The sequence below is a fragment of the Triticum urartu genome, chromosome 7A (assembly GCF_056163025.1).
Source record: "Triticum urartu cultivar PI428250 chromosome 7A, HENAU_Tu73, whole genome shotgun sequence".
Lineage (NCBI taxonomy): Eukaryota > Viridiplantae > Streptophyta > Magnoliopsida > Poales > Poaceae > Triticum > Triticum urartu.
Genome location: NC_141879.1, coordinates 53,497,229 through 53,514,393, shown reverse-complemented (window position 1 = coordinate 53,514,393; position 17,165 = coordinate 53,497,229). Strand labels below are relative to the sequence as shown.

The 17,165-nt window shown below is 44.0% G+C and overlaps 1 protein-coding gene across 1 annotated transcript; it reads left to right on the top strand.

Moving 5' to 3' along the window:
- The first annotated feature begins 301 nt into the window (after positions 1-301).
- Positions 302-8,249, top strand: LOC125524398 (eukaryotic translation initiation factor 3 subunit A-like). Its single transcript, XM_048689452.2, has 14 exons — positions 302-551; positions 754-838; positions 1,702-2,183; positions 2,823-3,038; positions 3,110-3,478; positions 3,566-3,595; positions 4,336-4,563; positions 4,703-4,864; positions 5,407-5,625; positions 5,703-5,906; positions 6,317-6,520; positions 6,611-6,691; positions 7,099-7,300; positions 7,461-8,249. Exons 2-14 carry the CDS (start codon positions 793-795, stop codon positions 8,000-8,002), a joined length of 2,985 nt encoding a protein of 994 aa, XP_048545409.2. The 5' UTR covers positions 302-551; positions 754-792; the 3' UTR covers positions 8,003-8,249.
- Positions 8,250-17,165: the final 8,916 nt, after the last annotated feature.

The window sequence follows — 17,165 nt, the reverse complement described above, 5'->3', positions numbered from 1 at the left end:
GGACACCCGCAAAGTCCCCTAATCTGTTTCCTGTTTGTGAGAGAAAATACGTTCAAACTGCTTTATGGATCTATTCAGAACTGCATTGAATGACATAACACGTATAAACTGTGTGGTCCAGACAGTCGAGCAGTTTGAGAATCAGCGTTGTAGATGCCAACCTGATCTATTCAGAACTGCATTGAATGACATAACACGTATAAACTGTGTGGTCCAGACAGTCGAGCAGTTTGAGAATCAGCGTTGTAGATGCCAACCTGAAGAAGCACGGTGGAGCTCTAGTTCAATCCGAGCCGTCGATCGCGACGTGAGCGAAGAAATCCCGCGCGTCCATCCAGTCTCGGCGTCGGTTCGCGACTGTCTCGCCGTAGGCGTCGAAAATTCTTGAGAAGTACTCCTTCAAAAACCCAATCTCCTCGTCACATAAAACGAAAAACCTAACCTCCTCCGCGCCGCCGCCACCTCCCCCGCCGCCTCCTGATCGCCGCCGTCGCCCCCGCTTCCGCCGCCCCTGCGCCCCGTGCGCGCCCCTCGTCTCCGGTGATCCGCAGGTACCTTCGCCTCCCATCCCCGGCCGCCACCACCGCTCCACGACGCCCTGTCTCGCCCGACGTTGGCTGCCGCGACGTTTTCCGGCGGTTTTTTTCTCGGGTTCGGATGTCGGTGTCCGACGCGTGTTTCGCCGTCGACGTGCCGTGAATCCGCGTGCTAATCAATCCGGCTTCTGATGTTGTTCGTGGATGCGTATTGCAGGTGTAGATCGCCCCCGGAGAGCCCCCGCGCGCGTCGGCAATGTCGACCTTCGCCAAGCCTGAGAACGCTCTCAAGAGAGCGGAGGGTGAGTCCCCGTGATCCGTCTGAGTTTTGCCCCCCTCAATTTCATCCGCATTGGTCTCCGATTGTTGTTGTTGCGCGGGTGCTGCTGTGATGCATACGTTAACTTAGGGCGGCGATTAGGTTCTAATCCAGATTTGTTAGTTCAATCTTCAATGTCAGATCGTTATATCGTATTATTGAGGGTTACATTTGACACATATGACCAATGAGTTTGTATTGCATAGGCTAGATTCTGTTAAAAGTACTGAACTTGTATGTGCCGTTTGGTTCTTCAGGCTTTTGCATAGGCTGGTTGGCCTTTTTGTCCTGAATGCCTGGGTGCCAACCTGTTAGTTAGAATGAATTGAAGTTAGGATGGTTTTGAGACATTCAGTGGATAATAAGTTACACTTGTTGTCATGTACATTTTGTTCCCTTTTCCACTGAGACCACATAACTTTGCAAAAGCTCATGATTTGCTGGCTTGGTCTGCGTTTGACATTACGGTGGATTATGATATTCTGGGTTTGACTTTGCGGTGGATTATGATATTCTGGCTCGTCCAACCAGCACTTGCCTATTTTGGTGTTTGATTAACCAACTTATCACTAGTTTCAGGGCTGGTTTTTGGCAGCAGATTATAAAAGTAAAGCACAATGTAGCACAGTTCAGCAATGGCAAACTTGAGCCTTAAGCTTCACTTTATCTAAACTGATTATTATGTATCAGGGGAATTACACCATACGGTTGTTGACTTCTCATACTAAAATATAGTCATCAGTGGTTCTCCGAATGTCACTCTCCTTATATGCAAAATCTCGGGCAGTGTTTCATATATTTCACTAAAAGATGTTCACACTGTTTACCACCTTTGATTTACTGCAGAGTTGATACATGTTGGACAAAAGCAGGCAGCGCTGCAGGCACTGCATGATCTCATTACATCAAGAAGATACAAGTCATGGCAAAAGCCTCTTGAGAAGATCATGATGAAGTATGTAGAGCTGTGTGTAGATCTAAGGCAAGGCAGATTTGCCAAAGATGGTCTTATTCAGTACAGAATTGTCTGCCAGCAAGTCAACGTGTCATCTTTGGAGGAGGTCATAAAACACTTTATGCAGCTGTCCAATGAGAAAGCCGAGGAAGCCAGGAATCGGGCACAAGCACTGGAAGATGCTCTGGATGTCGTAGATCTTGAAGCGGACAAGCGTCCAGAGGACTTGATGCTCAGTTATGTCAGGGGGGAGAAAGGGAAAGAACGATCTGACAGGGAGTTTGTCACTCCATGGTTTAAGTTTCTGTGGGAGACATACAGGACGGTGCTCGAGATACTGAGAAATAATTCAAAGCTTGAAGCGCTATATGCTGTAAGCTATTTTACTGCCTTGCCATTATCCTAGTGGCCACTCCATTATTAACATAGTTATATTTGTTTGGTTTTGTCATTTATGGTTAACTGAAACATCAAGGTGATGCTCTGTTTCTAGACTCTCTGGACCAAATGATCCGGCACTGTTCTGGTTTTCCACTACCAAACAGCCAATTGTCTTTTGATTTCTCTAGCCATTCTGCCTGTCATTACATTTCAGAAACTTCTCCCTGGTAGTTTATACTGCAGCATAGCTTCATGCATCTTTTCAAAATAATGTTGTTGGTTTAACCCCTATGTTTTGACAGCATGTACATTTCTGTCCTTTTGCATGTACTGTTTGTGAAATGAACTATTTAATTCCTTTGCACATACTTAACCAATTCATTATGTAGGTACTCTATTATTTCCGTTGAAAAGAAATCTGTAGCACAGACTTGGTTCCATGAACATAGTATTCTTTACTGAATTCTTTTTACTTGCTATTGTTTCTGGTTCTTTTGTGCTCTCCCTAATTTTTCAGAAGCAACTATTTGGTTCCTGTAACTACTGTTATTTACCTTCTGTTTCTTATTATCATCTACTGAATGCTTTCACCAGCTAATCTGCCTGTTATTTTGAACTTTTCAATATGCAGATGACTGCGCACAAAGCTTTTCAATTTTGCAAACAGTATAAAAGAGCCACTGAGTTCCGTAGGTTGTGTGAGATCATTAGAAACCATCTTGCAAACTTGAACAAATATCGTGACCAGCGAGATCGTCCTGATCTGACTGCCCCTGAAACCTGTCAGCTCTATCTTGATACTAGGGTTGAACAACTGAAAATTGCTACAGAACTTTCCCTATGGCAGGTCTGTTTCAGAACTCATCTTATCTTAATGCTAAAGAAATAAAATCACCAACGGTGGTCTTGTTCTTGCAGGAAGCCTTCCGATCTGTGGAGGATATCCATGGCTTGATGAGCATGGTTAAGAGGACTCCAAAACCATCTGTCCTGGTTGTATATTGTGCCAAACTAACTGAAATATTCTGGATATCTGAGAGTCACTTGTATCATGCATATGCATGGCTGAAGCTTTTCAACTTGCAGAAGAGCTTCAATAAAAAATTAACTCAGAAGGATCTGCAACTACTAGCATCTTCTGTTTTGCTCGCTGCACTTTCTGTTAAGCCATATGACCATAAATATGGTGCATCTCATCTTGAGCTTGAAAATGAAAAAGACCGTAGCTTGCATATGGCCAACCTTTTCAATTTCAACTTCGACTCCAAGCGTGAGAATAGAGAAATGGTTTGCTTCCCATCTGTTCTCCAAGTTAAGATAATTTTCCATAATCTAATTATTTGTTTTCTGATAAATCACCTGTTTACTTTTCAGGTTTCTAGAGCATCTCTTCTTTCGGAGTTGGTATGCCATGGATCCTTTTTTGGCTGCTTTTATTTTTTTTATTATATGCTGCTAAACTGTTTAATGTCTCTGTTATCACATGGATTCAGTCTTCCGAAATTATTTCATTCTCATTGAGCATGTCTTGTCTTTGTCATATATGGGCATCTTGAACGCAATCTGCTATTATGGGGTTTGTTGTCCATGTTACCAAGCATTCGTATACGAGGATAATTTATTTGTAGGCGCTTACGTGATAGTGATTGCTTTTTGCTGCCTTACAGTCAGAATAATGTATAACCACATTTTTAGCATTGATGCCTCATCAAGCAGCAATGCTAAGATATACACACATATCTGTCCTACATGGCAAGAGAACGTCTTCTTTTCTTTTCTTTTCCCGATCACCTCCTGCACCTGCAATGCTCTAATACCTGTTCAATCGCTTTAGATAGCTTTATAATACTGAAATTTATATTAGATCTGCAAGTCCACAGAACAGGGCATCTGTTGATGCATCCCTGATGTGCTATTCTGTTTATGTGATGATAGAATTTACTTGCATTGCTTATGTTTCAATTTTCTAAAATATGAAAGCACTTCTTTCTTTGTGTCGTCACATAGTCGGGTTGTTTTTCTATGTTTTTATATAGCTGTGTTGTATTTTGGCCAACTAGCTGGCAATCTACATCATGCAATTTGTCTCGCAGACATCTCTCTCTCTCTCTCTGTTTCTCTCTCTGACTATGATATGAAAATAGGCTGCCAAAGGTGTGATTTCATGTGCTTCCCAAGAAGTGAAAGATCTATACAACCTTATGGAGCATGAGTTCCTTCCTTTGGATCTAGCATCAAAAGTGCAGCCTCTGCTTTCCAAGATTTCTACGATCGGAGGAAAGCTTTCAGCCGCATCTTCAGTTCCTGAAATTCAGTTATCACAGTACCAATCTTCATTGGAGAAGCTTACAACACTGAGGGTGCTGCAGCAGGTCCTATGCTATGTCCCACTAGCCATAGGATATGTGTTCCTGTCACTTTTTTTTTGTTGCTAATATGTATCCACTTTATCAAACTTTACATCACTATTTGTGAAACATGTTTCTCAACTCTCTTTATAACCATTTTCAGGCATCTCATATTTTCAAGTCCATGAAGATTGACATGCTCTCTAGAATGATCCCATTCTTTGACATCAATGCCGTGGAGAAGATGTCTGTTGATGCGGTCAAGCATAATTTTGTTGCTATGAAAGTTAACCATTTGTCTGGAGCTGTTCATTTTGGCAAAATGGTATGTAGCTTGATTCTGACCACTGCTGCTACCTTCTTAGGCTTCTAAAAATGTACTCATTGAAGGCTTCATTTTTCCATTGCTGTTTATTTGTTATAAGGATCAGATGCATTGCCTGCCTTGCGGTTTTATGTTATTTGTCTTGCCTACTCATATTCCTTGGCCAAAGAGGCTTGTCCCTTGGGTTTTCGATTTTTTTAGGAACTTACTGTTTATAGTGAATGGTTTCATTTTTATCTATCTATATTATAGATGAGAAATAGGTGCAGCATGACATGACTGGTCTTCGAGGAAGTAATGATGTGTCAGGCAGGCTAGTCTGTTAACAGAAACAATATACCGATTGCTTGGTTGTTTCTTTTACTTATTTTGGCATCCACATGTGGTGATTGATTGAGTGTATTGTTTCATGCAATTTCATAATTAGTATTTGTAATTTAACCTGCTTGTATTCAGTTGTTTTTTTCATTTCCATCTCATCCTAACAGATAAATAGATGATTTCCATCTACTCGTTGTTATCTGACTTATTTCTCTTTGCAGGACATAGAATCTGATGCACTTGGTAGTCACCTCTGTGTCTTCACTGATTCCCTAAACAAAGCAAGGAGTCTCATTCATCCACCTGTGCATAAACCATCCAAACTCGGTGAAAACTTCAGTCTTGCTGGAGTGGTGGAGAAAGAACATAAAAGGCTTCTTGCGAGGAAATCAATTATTGAAAAGCGTAAAGAAGACCTTGAGCGTCAAATATTGGAAAAGGTTTCCTATTTGCTTACTCTTAACTCTTGGTTGTTTTATGGAGTCTTTGTTTATGGTTTATGCATTTCTATTTCCAGGAAAAAGTAGAGGAGTCAAAGAGATTGAGTATCCAGAAGAAATCTGCAGACGAAGAAAGGGAGAGGCTTTTGAAGGACCAGAGACTTAGGCAGCAGCAGAGGATCAGTCGAGAAATAAAGGAAAAGGATCGCCTGGAAGCAGAAAAAATAATAAATGATTTTAAAAAAATAATTAAGAACGGGGACAAAATTCACGTTGAAGGGGTAAGATGCTATTTTGGATTTCCAATAATTACAGCTTCATGCTAACTGGTCATGTTTTAATAGTTTGCGTACTTTGTTGGAATGTAACTTAATTCCGCTTATTGGTAAAATCTGGATGCCTTCTATTAGAATTTTGATAACGGTTGTATTTCTGTATGGTCAGCTGCCATATTGACATTTGACTATTTGTTTCTGTGCCCCTAAGGAAGGGTGATAGTCAGCTGTAGATGAATTACAGGTGGTGTGTGTAAAGTGCAGGATTATTTGTTTCTGCACATTGCTGCTTAAATGTCCTGGGAACTTAGCTAACTTATTATCACTTACAGTTTGTAATCAGTACATATACACATGTATGCACATTTGTTGTTTTGGTGTATGTTTTTCTAATACATTGAGTGCTCACCTGGCAGGATATGACAAAACAATTCGCCATGGAGGTGGTACGGAGTCAACGGGTGAAGGAGCTTGAAGAGATGGAGAAAAAACTGCAGAAGCTTGCAAAGAAAATGGATCACTTGGAGAGGGCAAAACGGCAGGAGGAAGCACCACTGATTGAGGAGGCCTTCCAAAAGCGCCTTGAGGAAGAAAAGATCCTTCATGAGCAAGAGCAGCTGGTTTGTTTTTGCTGTTATTTGATGTTTACAAGATGTAGATTCTAATTGTTGTTCGCATGCTCACATTCATTATGTATTTCTATTTGGCAGAGAGAGATTGAGCTCAGCAAGCAACACCACACGGGTGACTTGCAGGAGAAAACTAGGCTTTCTCGATTGTTGGAGCATAAGGTATGCATCCTTCTTGCAACTGCATTCAGCAGTGCTGATTCTGTCCTTGTGGTAGTTAGAGAATGCAGCGGGTGTCATGTTTTTGTTTGTAATCAGCTTTCCATTACTTTCCAAGCTTATAAGTAATATATAGTCGATTTGTCCACAGAGGGAATGTTGAGTACAGTTGTTGCAGTGATTATACGTTCTCGGAATGGATTGCGGATGTGTTTAACTTGTTTGGTTGATTAACACCAGTATAGATATATTTAAATTCATCATGTATTTCAGCATATAACATTTTTAGTTTTTTCCTTTATTATATGGGTATTGTCAACCTATAAGCTTTTTTCAGTATGTATTTGTTTCCTTCTCAGAAAACTACCTTCCTTCCATCTTGTTAATCCTTTCAAAACTTCCCATTTCAGAATGCTTTCCAGGAAAGAATTGTCCAACGCCGTGAAGCTGAGTTTAGTAGCCTAAGGAAAGAGAGGGAAGAAAGGATTAGTCAGTTGATATCTTCAAGAAAGCGTGAAAGGGAGACTGTACGGAAATTGATGTATTATCTGAACATGGAGGAACAACGGATCCAAAGGGTGCGTGAGGAAGAGGAGGCTAGAAAACGTGAAGGTTAGTGATTCCAGCTTTAGTGCTAGGACCTTCTTATTGTTGTTGGTAACATGTGAACTGGAAGTATTGTTCGTGTCAATCGGAAGCAAGGAAACCACATTCTAGCTGATCATCAAGTATTATTTATTATTGGCAATAACACCACCTCATTGATTTGCAGAGGAAGAGAGGAAGAAGAGGGAGGAAGCGGAGATAAAACTCAAGCTTGACGCCATTGCAGCAATTCAGAGGGAGAAGGAAAGGGAGGTGGAAGAGAAGAAGGAAAAAGAGAGAAGGGAGGCTCTCCTAAGAGCAGCGGACCCACCTGATGCGCGGCCTGCTGCTGCCATCGCACCACCAGCCGCTCCTGGTTCTAACAAGTTTGTCCCGCGGCACAGACGTGGCGGCGAGGGTAGCAGCCAGAGGACGGCTGTTGCACCTGAAGCAGCAGACCGTTGGGATGCTCGCCAAGAGGCTCCTCATGCACGGGAAGTGCGTTCCCTCCGCCAGGAGGCGCTCCCGCTCCCGGAAGCAGACCGCTGGAGCCGCCGTCCCCTCCGCCAAGATGCTCCTCCCGCGCGCCAAGAAGCCCCCCCATCCCGCCAGCCAGATGGTGCTCCTCCAGCTGGTTCTACTACTGACCGCTGGCGTCCTGGTGGTGGATCTAGGTCCTCTGCGAATTCTTCATCGGCTTCTTCGTCGACCGGCTGGAGGAAGAACTGAAGCTGCCTGTCCTGAAATGCATGCGCGGTGCCCTGCCAGCACGTTGAGATTTTTTGCAGTTACTTGAATTTGTCTGTTGCGCACCAAATTTTGTTCCTATTCATGGACTCTTCTTCTAGGCTCCCTCCCATTGCACCTTTGCACCATTTTGAAGTCGTGTTAATTTAAATCGCAAAAAAAGTCATGTTAATTTGATCTTTTGATAGACAGTACTCAATACATGACATGACTTGTTGCTGATTGTTAATTTTGAGAAAGTTGCCTTCTTCCTTGTCTTCTGGGTGTCGTGATGTTGCTACTGTTTGTCATGACATTGCAAGCAAAGATGGTTGAACCTCAAAGGCACATTATGTTTCCTACAGTTTATTGCTTAATTGAGTTAGCATCACTACTACCATAGTGACGAAAACAGTTTGCTTAATTGAGTTAGCATCACTACTACCATAGTGACGAAAACAGTTGAAAAGGTCTCGGCAATGAAATTCATCGAAGGTCAAGTTGCGCCAAAAGATGTCTGGTCCCTAGCTTATTGATTTGCTGGGGTGTTATATTGAGCTGGGATATATAGAAATCTTGCTAAAACTAAATAAGATTAAACTTGGGGACACTTAATAGCTTCTGTTGAAACTGTGATACGTTAAGCATATCACATGTTGTATTTTAATTCACATGTTGTTTCTTTATATAGTACTCCCTCTGTCCATTATGGGACCGAGGGAGTAGTAGAATGTTTAGTGCAGAAGTTCAGCCTTCGACGATGAGGCCGCCAGCAAGCACACCGGCAGGACCAGCAGCGCCATTTGGGTATTTGGTTTTCATATGGCGGAGCAAAACATTGTTCATTCCTTCTAGTGGAAATTTGGGGCTTCCCTTACTGGAAAAAACCTGAAAGGATTATACATAAAATAATTTGCCAAGTAATTAATCACAATGCCAGACGTCATAACTAAGACCCCATGAAAACTTAAATAAAATGGTTCATCTCGACAATGAACAAGTATTTTTATGAATACAAGACATGATAAGATATTTTTATGTAAGTAGGGTTTCTTCTAAAAGGCCCTACCCCGTGCGGGCTAGGGACTCTGTGCGGATAAGGAAGGGGGTCACTCATAATCAATATATAACCTACATAAGGACCAAGAGGCCACGATGGCACACAAGGAACTCTCAAGCCACAAAACATCAATTAGGAAGCTCTAGTGGGTGGTGTTTAGTTTCATATACACACAAACACCATTGGAACCATCTTGGTATTGTAAGAGGATCATCGCAAGGTAGACCTGCATCGATGGTCTGAACCTGGCCACAATGTGCATTGTTTTTGTTCAATCTCGTCGTAGCATCATCTACCCAGTCCACATTACTGCATTTATTAGTAGGTTTACCCAAGTGTAGACAATCAACACAAACGACGCGTTTGGTACAGCGCAGGTAACGTATTCAGTTTTCCGTATCGGAAAGCGCTGCGTCGGAATACTTTTACGTAATACGTTCATTGTTTGGTTCGTGCGCGGGGTCCCGACTTCTAACCCATCCCGATTTCGGCGGTTTCGATTTTCTGAACCTCTGTATCAGAAAGCGCTGTTATGGAAACCATCGCTCCCGAAACAAACGCTCGCTACGGTTTCAGAGTACGCTGCAATCGGAAGACGTGCTTTTTTCAGCGAACCAAACACGTCGAAAATTTGCTACGCCAATTCATACTTAAACCGTGCCACCACCTGTAGCTAGTGCATCTTATTCAACCTACCTCCACGTGTCCAAACATCACTTTTCTCCTAGTATATATCTCACCCCATCTCCGCATCAACATGCAGGAAAGCCCATCACATCTCATTCATCCATGCTTCACGCTTCCACATGAACACACGAGATCACGGGCACACAATCCGTACAATATCAACAAACGTGTGTGATTAGGAGGCATAGGGAGAGAACAAATATGGGAGTGGTGTCGCAAGCTCAACAATGCTTAGATGATTAGGTTTTTTGTGGTGGAATTTGCCCACCTAAGTTTAAATCTTAGACTTGATACATGTGCTCACATTTTTCTGAATTTATTCCAAGCTTTCTGACAACATTCTTTTGGTGCTACACCTTGCCTGTCAACTAGGACGTGACTGTGGCGACTTTGACAATCTTAACCTACCAGCTCCATCTTTGACAGCTGCTCATCCGTAGGGTGTGCATGAATGCATTTACTAAGATGAGTGAACGTGCATATTTGTGAGCATCCGTTTCTCTTTCATGTTTCTCAAAAAGAAGATGGGAGTGGCTTCTTGAACATGTAGCAAGAGGCATCGTGTTTCTACAATAGTGTTTTTTTTTCATCCACACATTTGTTATATGTAACAAGCTTAACGACCACTATACTCATTTACTAGCCTCCCATAGTCGAGGAAGGTCCTCCAAAGATGGCAAGCGTACTAACCAAAGCTCTAGTTGCGCAATCCGTCGGAGACAATGGTTTGGCTCGTTTGTAATTTTGGCGCAAATAACATGAGTACTTACTCTTTTTCTTGTCAGGGATGACATGTGCACCACAAATCTTTCCATCTAAGCATACACACACACACACGCACACGCACACGCACACGCACACGCACACACACACACATGGGCGGAGCCAGGATTTGGACATAGGGGGGGCGAAGCAAAGTTGGAAAAAAATACCGCTTCATTGCTATAGAATATAAACATGTGGTAGCTACATTTGAATTAGTTATACAATCTCAGTGATTTTCAATAACATAAAGCATATTAACAATTTCATTAGAAGAGAATTCAGTTCTAAATTCCTTTCGAAGCAAGTTTTCATGCAATGCTCAAGCAAGTCGTCTCTCATTTTACTTTGAAAACATGCCCTCGACAATTAAGCTGAAATAATATTTCTAGTATTTGCCGATCCTTTTCTCTTGATAAATATAAATCTTAAAATGACATTACAAGTCACATAATTAAAAGAATTGAAATTTGATGTACAAATTTGATAAGTATAAGGTGGGAACTGATCGAGATGAGCAAGCAGTTGTTACTTGTGCTAACCTTGGCTAGTTGGCTGGAGAATTAATGAGCTCACGATCACGCCAACGTCGCCTCTGATCTAATCTGAAATTGATCGCCAAAATTTGCTGGAAGAGCGTGAAGTAGCAAGGATGTATGGCAGAGCCAATTTCCTTGATCGTTTGTTCAGTTGCTAAATTTTGCAGATCCAATATCCTAATGCAATCACTGTGATTAATAGATTAATTCACTATTTTATAGTCAACACTAATGCACCATACCAGGATAGTAGGATTTTAATTCATAATAACTGATAGTTACAAGTATGAGCTAGTACCTTCCTCTATCTGATCTTCGTTTCTTCCGGTAAAACTCTGATCTAATGAAGCCTCCTCCTCCTGCCTTAGTCCTTATATTAGACACTGACAAACAGCGGACAAAGACGACAGATCAACGCAGCCGATAGGATAGGAGCGATGGCGTGGTAAGCGCCTTACCTGAGCGGGAGCGGCAGCGGCAGCCGGGCAGCCGGCGGCTGGGCGGCAGCGGCAAACAACGCCCTAGACCCTAGTGCGAGGATACGATCAAAGAATCGATCGCATGGGGCAAAGAACAAAAGGCCACAACCACATGACAATGACATGGGCTATTGGGCTTCGGTATACAGTTATTATATTAGTACTTATATGGGCTAATTTTCCTAGGAAAATCTTATATGGGCTAATGATGTGATTATCTCCGGCCAATTAGCACATCTACAGTATACTATGATTTGGCTCACTGTAAGTAGTAACTGCCGTGATAAGTATGTACCATGATGAATAGAGACCCATCACATGCAACATGCACGACCATTATTTACGTAGCCTTCAATACGGAAGATCTCATGAATTGATCCAGGATCAATGTTTATTTACATCACAGCATGAGTGGCTAACAATGCCTACATATATACTACTGCCAAGGGATTGCATTCTCTCCGTGCTTCAAGCGGCATCGGGTTCTTCTTCGTCGACCGGCTGGAGGAAGAACTGAAGCTGCCTGCCCTGAAATGCATGCACTGTGCCCTGCCAGCAGGTTGAGATTTTCGCAGTTACTTGAATTTGTCTGCCGCGCACCAGATTTTGTTCCTATTCATTGACTCTTCTTCTAGGCTCCCTTCTGTTGCACCTATGCACCATTTCAAAGTCGTGTTAATTTGATCTTTTGATAAGACACTTCTCAATACATTCCTTTTGCATGCTGTCTGTTATTTTTGGCAAAAAGTTGCCTCCTTCCTCGTCTTCCGGGTGTCATGATATTGCTACTGTTTGTCATGATATTGCAAGCAAGGATGGTTGAACCTGAAAGGCACATTATGTTTCCTACAGTTTGTCGCTTCATTGAGTTATCATCACTACTGCCATAGTGACGAAAAAAGTTGAAAAGGTCTCAGCGATGAAAATCGTAAAGGCCGCGTTGTGCCGCATGATTTCAGGTGCCTAGCTATTTATTTGATTGGGTGTTATATTGAGCTGGGATATATAGGAATCTTGGTAAAACTAAATAAGATACTATAAAAAGAAGGGTATGACATGGGTCTTTAGACACCCTTAATGCTCTGTTATCGAAATGTTAGTGCTTGGGTAAGCAACTAAACACGGGGACACTGACACTGACAGCTTCTGTTGTGCCGTGATGGACGATACCAGACACAATAGGAGAGTTCGTACGTGATGAGCAAAGAAACTGTGGTAAAGGTTAAGCATATTACATGATGTATTTGAATTCATATGTTGTTTCTTTATGTAGTACTCCCTCCATGTAGTGTTTCATATGTTGTTTCTTTATATAGTACTCCCTCCATGTAGTGTACAAAACGCTCTTATATTACGGGATGGAGGGAGTAGTAGTAATGTTTCAATAATACTACACCTATGAAAGCAACGTACGAAGAGTTACGTAACCTGCCTAACCAATCTACCCCCCCCCCCCCCCCCTGATTTTCACCCGTGTGGGCCCCTGCCACACCCTTCCATCCAATCCCAATCCTACACGTTGCCTGTTACGTAAAATCTGTACGTAACTTTACCTAGGTGTAGCATTGCTCGTAATGTTTAGTGCAGAAGTTAAGTTTTTGTCATCTGCGGCAGTGCCGGCAGGGCCATCGACGATGGGGCCGCCAGCAAGCACACCATCAGGACCAGCAGCGCCATTTGGCCTGGGCCTAGGAGCTCCATGGCCGTGGCTGACATGGACTGGGAGCAAGCAAGCTAACCACCATCCTAAAGAGTGTATATTTCCCGACAACGACAATTATCAAAGCAAGTCTGGGATCACATCCGAGCCAGGTGTGGAGAGCAATCCTAGAAGGCCGTGACGTCCTAAACCTGGGCCTTATTAGAAGGATTGGTAATGGGACAGAAACAAGTATCTGGGAAGACAGAATATGGCAGCAAGTGCAAGGCTGGATGGAGAAGGCCCTTTCTGTTGGAGGGAAGGAGGTGCTTATCAAGTCCGTTGCCCAAGCAATCCCTACGTATTCTATGGCATGCTTCAAGCTACCTCGTGGCTTGTGTCAGCACATCAATGGCATCTTGAGGAAATTCTGGTGGGGAGCGAAAAATGGCGAGAGGAAGACTGCTTGGGTTTCTTGGGAAGTTATGACACAGCCGAAGTTCATGGGGGGCATGGGTTTCCATGACATTGAGCTTTTCAATCTTGCGTTGCTTACGCGTCAAGCATGGCGTCTCCTACAGGAACCAAACTCCCTAAGTGCCCGGATTCTTAAGGCTGTGTATTACCGTACTTCTTCGATCCTTGAAGCAGAGTTGGGCAAGAACCCTTCGCAAGTCTGGCGATCTCTAGTGGAAGGCAGAGACACATTAAAACTTGGGCTTATTAAACGGATTGGATCAGGTGAGGACACCAACATCTGGTCAGATAATTGGATACCACGAGATTTTAAATTGAGACCGGTGTGCCCAAAATCGCCGAATCCACCGCAGTTGGTCTCGGAGCTTATTAATCCCATCACCTCATTGTGGGAAAGTGACGTGCTAGAAGAGCACTTCTACCCAATGGACAAAGAAGCGATCCTAAACATCCCTCTCAGCTCCCGAGTACACCACGATTTTTGGTCATGGCACTATGAGCGCAAGGGCGTATTTATAGTCAGGTCTGCGTACAAGTTGCTCTCCTCTACCAAACAGCAACGCACAGATTGGCTAGAACATTATGAAGGACACTCCCACGTGGAAACAGATCGTCGGTCTTGGTCCAGACTCTGGGGAGCAGCAGTACCTTCGAAAGTGCGTGTCTTCGCTTGGAGGTTGGCCAAGTGCTCCATCCCTACAGGAGAGGTACGTAAGCACAGAAGCATGGCTGGTTCGGCAGAGTGCTCCATTTGCCACGCGGCAATTGATACTTGGCGTCATTCTCTCTTTGATTGTCGCATGGCCCGATGTGTTTGGGCCCTCACCGACGAGGACCTTACAGAGACCATCATCTCGAACAGGATGGACGAAGCAAAACTTTGGATGCTCTGGCTTGTCGACACTTTACCTAGAGCGGACCTAGCACGAGTTTTGGTCACAATGTGGGCTATATGGTGGGCGAGACGCCGAGCTATACATGAAAATCAGTTTCAGAGTCCTCTGAGCACTCACGTCTTTGTTAACAAATTCCTAGCAGAACTTGAGATGATCCCAGCAAAGAAATCGCGCCCTGAGGACCTGCATGTAAACTCCAGGGACCTGCATGCGAGCGCCAGGGACCTGCATGTCACGAATGGAAGACGCGCGGACCCGCCACCGATCGGTTGGCTACCACCTGAGCATCATGATGTCAAGATTAACGTGGATGCAGGCTTCTCCAAGGTTGGCGACCGTGCCGTGTCAACAGCAATCTGCAGGGATAAGGGGGGCAACTATTTAGGTGCTTCGGCCATCATCTTTGAAGGCCACCTTGATCCAGTAACACTTGAAGCACAGGCTTGTAGTGAGGCCCTCTCGCTTGCATCGGATTTGCAGGTCCAATCCGTGTGTGTGGCTTCTGACTGTCTGGAGGTAGTGATGAACATACAAGATGAAGTTCCGTGCCGCTATTATCCCATCCTGCAAGATATCAAGTACCAGAGGTCGCGCTTTCAGAATATCTCGTTTCTTCACGAAAATAGGAAGCATAATGGGGAGGCCCATGCCTTAGCAAAGGCATCTGCTTCTCTTAGTCCCGGGCGCCATGTGTGGCTTAGTGTTTTGCCCGATATCATCTATATCCCCATGTGTTTGAACGTTTAATAAAGGATGCAGTTGCTCAAAAAAAAGTATATGGGAAGAAAACTGGATCCCCAGAGATGAAATGATGAGGCCGTACGGCTGCTTGATACAAAACCCACCGTCATTAGTGTCGGAACTCATAGACGCTACGTCTGCAAGGTGAAATGTTCAGCGTCTTCAAGAAGTTTTTCTCCACATTGACGTACAACCAATCTTGAGCATCCCGATTTGTACAAGAAATATACAAGATAGCTGGGCATGGAATTTTGAGAAGAAGGGTATGTTCACTGTCAGGTCCGCATATAACATGTTGATCTCGATCAGGAAGAGAAGGGAAGCATGGTTGGAAGGAAACACAAGATCATCAACAACGAGCAGTGAGAGTGGGGATTGGAAGAAACTTTGGCACACTCCGGTTCCAGGGAAGGTTCGGATGTTCCTGTGGCGACTTGCAAAACAATCATTGCCGACGAATAACGTTCGGGCCCATCGCAATATGGCGCAATCGAGTGTTTGTGGGATGTGCGGAGTACAAGATTCATGGCGCCACTCGTTGTTGGAATGCACAACGTCCCGGTGCACCTGGGCGCTGACAGAGGAAGAAATTAGGCAGAAAATCGCAGGTACGACCGAACCCTCAGCGAAACAGTGGCTGTTCACAATGATGAATCTATTATCCCATGCGCAATTTGTGAAGATGGCTGTAACGCTCTGGGCGATTTGGTCAGCAAGGAGGAAGGCGATTCACGAAGGGATATTTCAAAGTCCACATGCTACTCACTTGTTCGTTGAGAGGTTCATCTCTGAATTGGACATGATCAAGGGCCCTTCATCAACTCAACCCAGTACACGTAGAAGAACGATGGGAAGCTCGCGACCTAAGGCGCCGCCGCCGGGCTTTGCAAAAATACATGTAGATGCCGCTGTTGCTCGATCCAGGGGAACGGCAGCGGCGATATGCAGAGATGATCAAGGACAGTATATGGGCAGTTCTTCTCTGCTAATTTATGGCATGCAGGATCCAGCCACACTAGAGATCATTGTATGTCGGGAGGCTTTGGCGCTGGCTAAGGACCTGGGAGTCCAGAATATGGTCATCTCATCAGATGCAAAACAAGCAGTACAAGATCTGAACAATGCAAGCAGAGGCCGCGATGGGGCTATCATCGAGGAGATCCAAGCTAGAGCTGCTAATTTTAATTGCTCTTTTATGTATGAAAGTCGGTCAGTCAATGTAGAGGCACACAAACTTGCTAGATTTTCTCTTTCTCTTGATCAGGGGCGCCATCTCTGGCTTGTCCAACCCCATGATTCGAGTTGTATCCCACACTTTGTGGTTTATGATCAATAAAGCTTTTGCTTTACCGCTCAAAAAAAAAACAAACTCTTTACATACAGTAGGAGGGGAGCGGGCAACTCCCTTGTCCGTGCACCGCAACTATTATTTTTTTCGAAATGAGCAGTTATCCTGCATTCATTAAGAAGAAAAGAGTTGCTCGGTTAATTAGGGAAAAACCGAGCCAAAACTAAATTTCCTAGTTAATTATGGAGAACCGGGCGAAAACCATCACAACCGCTGAGCGGCACACATAAGAAACCCCACGCACACCACTCCAAAGAGGGCCTCGGCGAGACAGCATGCATACGTCATCGTCATCACTCCTCCCCTAGAGGCGTCATTGCCATCCCTACACTCTGAGCAAAAAACTCCGACTTCGCCGTAGGCGGTCGTCAACTCAACCCACAATGTAGTGGATGCGTGAAGCTGCATGAGGATCTGCACCAAAACTCAGTAACATGCGGCCAGACAGCGCAACTCCAACTCCGACAGAGAACTCTGAAGGACAAAACCAGGCACGGCTGGCGCCGCGGAATATCACCGAATGGGCCACTTGCTGCTA

Excerpts from the sequence above, each read along its gene's own strand:
- LOC125524398 (XM_048689452.2), top strand. The coding sequence starts at position 793 with ATGTCGACCTTCGCCAAGCCTGAGAACGCTCTCAAGAGAGCGGAGG. Across the intron at positions 2,184-2,822 it reads AGCTTGAAGCGCTATATGCT|ATGACTGCGCACAAAGCTTT; the intron begins GTAAGCTATTTT and ends TTCAATATGCAG. Across the intron at positions 4,865-5,406 it reads CTGTTCATTTTGGCAAAATG|GACATAGAATCTGATGCACT; the intron begins GTATGTAGCTTG and ends TTCTCTTTGCAG.